This window comes from Mizuhopecten yessoensis, unplaced genomic scaffold (genome assembly GCF_002113885.1).
Source record: "Mizuhopecten yessoensis strain PY_sf001 unplaced genomic scaffold, ASM211388v2 scaffold3525, whole genome shotgun sequence".
Taxonomy (NCBI): domain Eukaryota; kingdom Metazoa; phylum Mollusca; class Bivalvia; order Pectinida; family Pectinidae; genus Mizuhopecten; species Mizuhopecten yessoensis.
Window position 1 is genome coordinate 85,013 of NW_018405088.1, and position 9,906 is coordinate 94,918.

Below are 9,906 nucleotides of genomic sequence, written 5' to 3' on the forward strand. Positions count from 1 at the left end.
CCTGACCAAGTGTTGTTATTTTTCGGGTCGATCAGAAATCCAATATGGCCGCCACGGCCGCCATTTTGAAAAACTATTTCAAACTTAAAGTCGAAGTTCTGCGGGGTCGATTGAACTGAAACTTAGTAGGAATGATCGACTCATGGTCCTGACAAAGTGTTGTTATTTTTCGGGTCGATCAGAAATCCAATATGGCCGCCATTTTGAAAAACTATTTCAAACTTAAAGTCAAGTTCTGCTGGGCCAATTGAACTGAAACTTTGTAGGAATGATCGACTCATGGTCCTGACAAAGTGTTGTTATTTTTTGGGCCGATCAGAAATCCAATATGGCCGACAAGGCCGCCATTTTGAAAAACTATTTCAAACTTAAAGTCAAGTTCTACTGGGCCGATTGAACTGAAACTTTGTAGGAATGATCGACTCACGGTCCTGACAAAGTGTTGTTATTTTTCGGGTCGATCAGAAATTCAATATGGCCGCCACGGCCGCCATTTTGAAAAGAGTATTTCAAACTTAAAAACTAGTTCTAATAGGCCGATTTAACTGAAACTCGGTCTAGGTATGATCAGCTCATGGTCCTGACAAACTTAAGTCAACGTTATACTTAACTATTTTGTACTCAAATTGGTACATATTTCAACAACAAAAATAAATACTGTAGGACTCAGGTGACCGTTTAGGCCCATGGGCCTCTTGTTCAAATCACCCTGCGTCCGTCGTCCGTCCTTTAGAAACAATTCTTGTTATTGCTATTTCTCAAGAAATACCAGATGGATCTTTCTCAAATTTTATATGTAAGTTTCTTGGACTTGAGTTGTGCAGGGCAACTTTTAAGACTGACCGGATAAACAACATGGCCGACAGGCAGCCATCTTGGATTTTGATAGTGAAGGTTTGTATCACTATTTCTCAGGAAGTACCAGAGGGATCTTTCTCAAATTTATATATGTAGGTTCCCCTTCTGACAGGTCCCTAGATGTGCAGGGAAACTTTTGAGACTGATCGGATAAACAACATGGCCGACAGACAGCCATCTTGGATTTTGACAGTGAAGGTTTGTTATGGCTATTTCTCAGGAAGTGCTGGAGAGATCCATCTTAAAGTATATATGTAGATTCCCATTGGTCTGTAGTTGAGCATGTTAAATTTTGAGACTGATCGGATGTAGAAAAGGGATGACGGGCCACCACCTTGGATTGTGACATTAAAGGTTTGTTATCACTATTTCGTTAAAAGAACTGGAGGGATCGTTCCCAAGTTCGTTATGAAGGCTCCCCTAGGTCTGTAGTTGTGCATGTTTAATTTTCAGAATGATCAGAGAAACAAAATGCCCGAGAGGTTCTTGGGTGGTGACTTTTAAAGGTTTGTTATCACTGTTTCTCAGGAAGTACTGGATGGATCTTTCTTAAATTTGATATGCAGCTTTGCCTTGGTCCCTCGTTGTGCATGTTAGCTTTTGAGACTGATCAGATAAACAAAATGTCCGACAGGCAGGCATCTTGGTTTTTGACAGTGAAATACGCGTTTGTTATTGGAGTTACCTCCCTTGTTCACGAACTTTCAACATGGATGCGCCCATGCATGTGTCCAGTCTAGATGTGATTCAGGTACTTTTTAAGATGATGATTTATTTACACTTATTGCCGTTAATTAGCTCTTATTAATTTACTCCTATAAACAGTATTTTGGCATTATATCTCAGTATAAACGCCATCAATACATAATTTAGATGCTATTTCGTGATGCCGACCCTCTCAATATTATTCGACATTGCATGTCCGTTACCTCATGATCAGCAGAGGCCAGTTTGTTATCAGAGCCATGCTTACGGTTTGTATTACCATAGACCTAAATTTACTTTAGGTCTCTGGTATTACATACATTAGTGGGTGTAGTGATGGTTATGATCACTCGGAACAACGGAAATAAATTAAATTACTATATTTAATTGTCAATTTACTGTTCTTTTATGGAACAAAATTACTCTCAATCATGTACACTTTGGAAATCATTCCATAGCCCGCTAATACGACAAGGAAAACATGTGTATACGAAAGGTTGGAAGTCCTTAAACAAGATATCTGACCCATAACATTTAATACTACAATAGAAAAGGACACAAAAACTATAAATTTGTGGATTGATCACTTGTAATATATCGAAGAACTGCATGAACTGCGATGCCAATTATCAAGTCAGTGTATTCCTCCATTCAGCAGGTTGAGCATTAGCCCGAGTTTTCCTCTGGCCCTGACACCAGACTTAAAGTCAGTGCAGGCAATTCACCATGATACCCACCCAATGACAATGGGGTAGTCGACCGTTGAAAGCCCTGGACCCTCTCATCCGGACACGAAGAAAAACATTATTTTGGCACTGATTTGGAAGTTTGTATTTGTTCCTGAGTGTCCATTGAAATGAATGCAAATTGACTTCATCTCATTTGATCCCGGCTTAGAATATCTTACCTAAACATCATTACACTTTCTTCAAGTTACCGAAAATTTACTATCTCAACTTTAAAGAAAAGTTATTTATTTCAATGTTAATCATTTGGAGCTGTTCGTATCAGTACGACTTGTGTAACATAAACATACAAAATTTTACATTTAAACACTTACATTATTTGCAAATCAGTGAAATGTTTGAAGGTGGCGAAACTGCCTGCACCTTTGAGCAAAACCACTGAAGGCCTGATGACGTCACAGATGTCTTCATTTGACGTCATTCAGGCGTGGTTCAACAATGTTTATTTATAGGCATTTCAGTCCAATCTTCTTCTGTACTGCTACACATTGGCATTTTGATACCTGCACAAAATGTCTTCTGGTGTCTGGGCCAGAGGAAACTCGGGCTAGTTGAGCATAACCTCTCTGTAGTCTCACATGGGTAATTTGCCCCAGTTTTTCTGGCTCCACACCAGACATCTATCTGTTAGTTGAAAAATGTCTCAAGTCTGTTGCTGGAGCCAGAGGAAACTTATGGGTCATATAACTCTGTATTTGGGTTATGGTTACTGTTTACAGAATAATAATAATTATACTTATATTTTTAGAGGGTACAACTCATTGAGCAAACAATAAAGGCTCATCTTCCATGAGGCCCTCTTCAAAAAGGTACACATGTACAAACATAGACGAACATACAATTTATAACAACAAATAATCAATATGCACTCAATACTATTCATAATATATATAGTAAATAAATATATGAAGACAGAAATCAATTTTATTCCTTAAACTGAAAGGCTAGGGGGAATAAATTGAAATAAAAAACTAAGCTCTTTTAAACATTTGGAACTAAAAAAGGGTGTCATTTTTTCAATAGCATCCAATAAATTATAAATAAGAAATATAAATGTGTACAAGAATTTATTAATTCAGATATCTTGACTTTTTGTAAAAATGACAAACTACATCACTTCCAATGCTTATGTTGAGGAGTAGAACACAAAACTCCATGCTCACCTGTCAAACTGGATGCTCCCATGGACTACACACTGGTCAGTGGAGAATATGAACATAGCGATAATTAAATGTCTGACTATGCAGATATTGAATTTTGTAACCAGTTTGTGGTCTTTGACCGAGCAAACGATTAACTGGCTAACCAGTTACAACCCTAATAGAAAACTAAGATATAATATTGTCAAAGTATTATCTGGTTAATATGTGGAGCTACATACAAAAAGAATGCTAGGAATTTAAAATATCTATCCTGATATTGACATCTTTTTTCACTTTCCATCGAAGGAAAACTAGTGGTTGTGGAACTAATTGATGATGGCAGGACTTGGGTCAGTACAGCAGAAGATTTCCTGCGTGTTTGAGACAAAAGTCCTGAATGAGCCATCAAAGAAGAGGTCCTATCAACAATACAATGTGGTGGCAACTAATACCGTTAGACCAGCGGCCAGAAAGGATGGGATAGCCACAGCGATAGCCACAGAGAAACTGGATGGCACCTGTGTCTTTATATCAGAATTCCAAGGTAAAGATGTTAAATATTCACTCAAAGTAAAGTTTGTTATACTTGTGATTAGTTTTATAGAATTCAGATTTTATGTTGATGATGGTGTTGTCCTATAAGAATTCCATTTTTACTGTTGAAATCTGTACTGTAATCTTGTAGGCAAACCGTGGTTGTGGGCTCGCTTAGACAGAAAGCCAAACAAGGCTGCAGACAAACGCTTTAAGAAGTTCCAGACCCAGCAACAGCAAGGGGAAGGGGATCCTGGTCCTAAAGAGAAATTAGATGTCACATTCCATTGGGAGGTTCCAGGCAACTTCAAGGTCAGATCAGTGAAATTAATATGTATCATGTTGAACTTTGGATCATCAGAGCATTGGTCGAATCTGTGCTCTGCTTGGGGGTTACAGCGATTACACTATAGCTAATAAGTCATACAAATAATTAAACTTGTTATTCTTCTTTGTTTGTTATGGGGAAGTGATTTAAGTTTCATACTGTTATCATTAACATAATCCTCCGAAGAAGTGTATACTGACATATGACACATGGCAAAATCCTAGTTGACCTAAAGACATTTGTGACACACGTGCACTGCTGCTGGTCTGTAGGAAAGTTTTACCCTTTACCAATAGGCACTGAGGAGAGATTGCAACAGTCATTTAATTATGCATTCAGAAGTCCACTCTTTATTTATGACACAAGCAGAGCCAAAAGCTTCTGGTGGTTGGTCCTCGGAAGGAAAATACATTTAAGCTTTTTGACAACACAGACATTAAATAAGAATAACTATCCATTCACATCGGTTTCAGCAAATTTAAATGGTGTTTCTCCTGCATCTCAACTGACTGTATTGTGTTCTTTTTTCCTAAAACGTTATATAAGTATGTGTCTGGAGAACTCTCAGTACTTTGATTAGCTTACCATCATCAGACCTGATTAGCTTACCATCTTCAGACCTGATTAGCTTACCATCATCAGACCTGATTAGCTTTGACTGATTAGCTTACCATCATCAGACCTGATTAGCTTACCATCATCAGACCTGATTAGCTTACCATCATCAGACCATCATTCTACCTCTGTGGTCTGCTATCCATCATTTAGTCAACTTTTGTCGCTGCTATTTCTCAGAAACCATTTAAGGGACCAAAGTTATGCATGACTCCCTTGGTCAATAAGTTTTCAGGAATCCATCTTGGAATTTGCATGTGAAACGTTTTACTGTCCTTTCTCAGGAACTACTTTTAATAATGGATCATGGTGAAACACAGATTCCTAGTCTGTTGTACTTACCTGGAATCAGACAAATCAGAAAAAAACAATGGCCACCACACTCTCTTGGATTTTGTATGGATATAACATGTAACATGTTAGTTTAATTTGTTGCTGCTATTTTCCCAAGGTTACTAAATGGTTTTATTTTGAAACTTGGTATGCTTGACCCCTTTATTCTGAGAGGGATTGGAAAATCTGGCAAAGGAAAAGTCTTTTAAAGATCATGTTGCAACTTCGTTTTTGTTAAAGTCTGTAGGGGACATCTAACATTAAGTATAGTGATGGCATCATGTTAACTTTTACAGGAAGTTCCTGAGCATTGGATTCCAGCTTCAGGTGTTCCGATAGTTAACGGACAGCCACAGCCAGACGCTAACGGACACATTCCTGGTAATCCTAATCACCACAAACAAGCAATAAGGCAATTTTTTGTAATGTTGTTTCTGATTGAAAAGGATAAAGGAATGTGCAATACTTCGTTAAATTACTAAAGTTTCCTACCTTCAGGAATGCGCAATACTTTGTTAAATTACTAAAGTTTCCTACCTTCAGGAATGTGCAATACTTCGTTAAATTACTAAAGTTTCCTACCTTCAGGAATTTACAATTGCATACTTAGAATACCAGACCAAGGCTGATTTGAAAAGTTGTTCTAGACTGACATATATTTTCATAGTAAGTATTGAAGCTTTTCACTTACCTTGATATCACATCTAGTAGCCTTGTGGAACGGTACACCCCTGCTCTGTAACTCTATTTAACATTGCCATGTCAACAAAATCCTTTGATGTTTTTGATTGGTCATTACTAACAGTCTTACACTGATAATTTCACACAGGATGGGTGCCTGTTGATCTGAAGTCTCGCCAGCACTGTTGGCACCTGACTGCCGTTGACCTGGCACACAACATTGGACTCGTTCTCAGGTAAATAGTAGCTGGTTAATATAGTCTGATTTCCCTGGTCAGATTTGGAATATTTTTGAAGTTAGGGAGGTTGCTTTGTGACATTGTGATTTCCTACGTCTGTGAGGTTAAGACTCCGGATGAAATTTAAAGCATTTCTTAGTATGGTTAAGGACATTTCTTAGTGAGGTTAGGAGGTTTTTGAGATGAATATGCTATTTTTGTATCTTGAGTTATTTCCCTTCGTCATACATCCAATATTCATTGAGTGACTGATGTTTTTATAAATTCCAGGTAATTACTTTACGTGAATCTTTGATTTATTCCTAAAGATAAAGATAATTTATGATAAAAATGGTTATGTTGTAAGTTATGTGTCATTTTAAAGTAAACGGAAGTGGCTGTTTTTCATATTGATAGAGAAAAGACAGATGAAGGGAGAGAACTACAGGTGGACCTAGTGAATCTGTCTGAGCTGATGGGAAAAACAGCAGAATTGATTGGCACCCACATCAATGCCAATCCTTACGGTATGATTGACTAGCATTGTCTAACACACCTCTACAAATATTGACGATTTGACCTAGAGTCATGACCCAGTAATGATGGTAGTCATTGATCTGTTTACAGAATATGTCCATATGAAATCTGATACTTTGTTATATCAGCAGGGCAATCTGCTTTACTCTAACTAACACCTTTGAATTGCTTTATATGACCTTAATTATTTACAAACTACCGGAGTGGGATAATTGTCTTCACATATACTGGAGAGTGGCAATTTCACATTGAAGAAATGCTCACCTTTTTCATGTTGAGTAAAATAATGCAAAAATATGTACACACAAGTATTTTATTCATAGGTAATATAGATTATAGAACATAAAGATTTAAGAACCATAGCCAAGGCAAACATTTCCACACCACAATCAGCTTTAAAAAATCATAATGCACACAGTTCCACACACAAAAATGTCCACATTTTAGTATGTCTCGTTTTAGGAAGACCCACATCCTGCCAGTACAATGGCTGTTAACTGTGTGCTAATATACTAATTTTCTGTATTAATTATTCAAAAATAGCAGAATGAAATATGAATAACCAAATACTGTATACAGAAAAATACTTGCCACCTTATTATGTGTCAGGACATCAACTATTCATGTATCTCGTTTTACTGTAGGGATAGGGAACAAAGCCACACCCCTCCACCTAATGGTGCTGCATGGCAGTGTACGGGCAGCGGTCCCGAGGGGGGTCCACCTGGAGGAAGTGAGGGCGTGGTTAGAAGGCAATGAGCGTGGACGTGTTGAGGGTTTAGTGTGGCACTGTGGGCCTGGCTCCCTATATAAGGTAAGAACAGACCATGAAAGTGTAGACCTTGACCTGCTCACAATGTTTTAACTTTTGCCCATTTTATCTCCAAAATGAAAATGGTTACAGCATGATTTTAAGAATGAGTACAAGAGCTATTATATGTAAAATATATCACTGAAAAGCACATTTACTACTAGAGAAAGGTGGTTTTTACCTGTGTATGGCAAATAGTTCACCGGGTGAAGGTCCCTTGTATACACTACTATTACTATAAACATAAGGTGTCACTTACACGATGTTTCCCAACAGTGTTTTTGCTTCCTCAATCCAAACTATGCGTACTCAGTCAAAACAATTTTGTTGTTTTTGGAAATATGCTGTGGTTGGTTTGGACAATAAACAAAGAGTTGCTGAGTTTCAGGGTTGTGTAGGTCTGGATGCTGATAACCTGTAAGAGGCAGAAATTGAGCCCTAGTTACGTAAACATTGAACAAACCACAGTTGACTTTTTCTGAGGTAGAATTTTTCTGATTCTCAAATGTGCAGGATTCATGTTTCTTTTGTGAATGGAAATGCCCTTAGGTGCATTATATAAATTGTTCGTTTTATTACCCTTTGGTCGTCTGTTCTCCTTGGTTTATATAGGGAAACAACACTTCTGACTATATATCTTGTCCATTTTCAGCAAGAAATAATTCAAACTTGGTTGGAATAGTTATAATGAATTGAAATCAAATAATATCAGACAATAATATCCTTACCTATATCCCAGGGGTTGGCCAAAGAGGAAAAGTGGCTAAATAACAATAGATATTATACATCTCTCAAAAGCAAACTGATTTATCCTTTGGTGACATGGCAAGTATTGTATTTCACTTTGTTTACATGTTGATTTCCACATCATGTCTCAACAATGAAATTGAGCTACCAGTACCTATAATATAACTCAGGTGACCGCTAAGGCCCTTGGGCTCTTGTTAATGGTTAAAAAGGCATATAAACAGTCGATTACTACTTAGATTTACATATTATTACACGAAAATACATTAGTTTGACAAAAAAAAATAAAAAATGAAAGTTTTTTTTTATTTCTTTTTGAATCGTACAATCATATAACAAGCATGTTACATATTATTTCCATATTGTGTACAAGTTAAGCGAACTACACTGTATTATAATAAATATAAGATGTTTGCTTTATTCATTGTCACCCATCAATCACAGTTATATCATCGATAGCAATTGTATATATATATGTGACTGGAGAAGGTAGATCTTTTATGAGAACATTTGCACTTATAAGATGTTAAGTTACTTCTGTACTTGTTAAATGTTTTGCTAAAACTTGTTTCAGCTGTCAGGTTTATTGATACTGTGTGTGGTTTATATCCATTGCTCTTCACAGCTACATCGTCACCATGTAAACCTGCCTTGGCCAATCAGTGACCCTGCTTTAAGTCATCGCCCAGTTACTGTGGCAGTTGACTTAACAACATATGAAGTGGAGGAAGACAAGAAATCGTGTTTGTGGACCTTATCAAAACTGAATGGACAGACATGTGACTCACTTCCTGCTATAGTCGGGCTCCTAGACTCGCTGTCCAGCCAGTCCTAGCCCCCCGCCAAGCTCTGTATAATACCAGGAGAACAAGGCCTCCTGGAATCACTGTCCAGCCAGTCCTAGCCACCCGCCAAGCTCTGTATAATAACAGGATAACCATGCCTCCTGGAATTACTGTCCAGCCAGACCTAGCCCCCCGCCAAGCTCTGTATAAAAACAGGAGGACAATGCCTCCTGGAATTACTGTCCAGACAGTCCTAGCCCCCCGCCAAGCTCTGTATAATAACAGAAGAACAATGCCTCCTGGAATCACTGTCCAGCCAGACCTAGCCCCCCGCCAAGCTCTGTATAATAACAGGAGACCAATGCCTCCTGGAATCACTGTCCAGCCAGACCTAGCCCCCCGCCAAGCTCTGTATAAAAACAGGAGGACAATGCCTCCTGGAATTACTGTCCAGCCAGACCTAGCCCCCCGCCAAGCTCTGTATAAAAACAGGAGGACAATGCCTCCTGGAATTACTGTCCAGACAGTCCTAGCCCCCCGCCAAGCTCTGTATAAAAACAGGAGGACAATGCCTCCTGGAATTACTGTCCAGCCAGTCCTAGCCCCCCACCAAGCTCTGTATAATAACAGGAGAACAAGGCCTCCTGAAATCACTGTCCAGCCAGTCCTAGCCCCCCGACAAGCTCTGTATAATAACAGGAGAACAATGGCTCCTGGAATCACGGTCCAGCCAGTCCTAGCCCCCCGCCAAACTCTGTATAATAACAGGAGAACAATGCCTCCTGGGATCACTGTCCAGCCAGTCCTAGCCCCCCGACAAGCTCTGTATAATAACAGGAGAACAAGGCCTCCTGAAATCACTGTCC

At 38.6% G+C, this 9,906-nt stretch overlaps 1 protein-coding gene across 3 annotated transcripts; it reads left to right on the plus strand.

Moving 5' to 3' along the window:
• Positions 1-1,510: 1,510 nt before the first annotated feature.
• On the plus strand, positions 1,511-9,466 carry LOC110447603 (uncharacterized protein C12orf29 homolog). 3 transcript variants are annotated; one of them, XM_021493398.1, is made up of 9 exons: positions 1,523-1,609; positions 2,219-2,389; positions 3,758-3,995; positions 4,137-4,297; positions 5,558-5,642; positions 6,091-6,178; positions 6,578-6,687; positions 7,342-7,511; positions 8,881-9,466. In XM_021493398.1, exons 3-9 carry the CDS (start codon positions 3,785-3,787, stop codon positions 9,088-9,090), a joined length of 1,035 nt encoding a protein of 344 aa, XP_021349073.1. In that variant the 5' UTR covers positions 1,523-1,609; positions 2,219-2,389; positions 3,758-3,784; the 3' UTR covers positions 9,091-9,466. The 3 variants fall into 3 exon arrangements, with proteins under 3 accessions (XP_021349074.1, XP_021349073.1, XP_021349075.1); XM_021493400.1 differs by having other exon boundaries at positions 1,542-1,609; positions 2,222-2,389; XM_021493399.1 differs by lacking the exon at positions 2,219-2,389 and having other exon boundaries at positions 1,511-1,609.
• Positions 9,467-9,906: the final 440 nt, after the last annotated feature.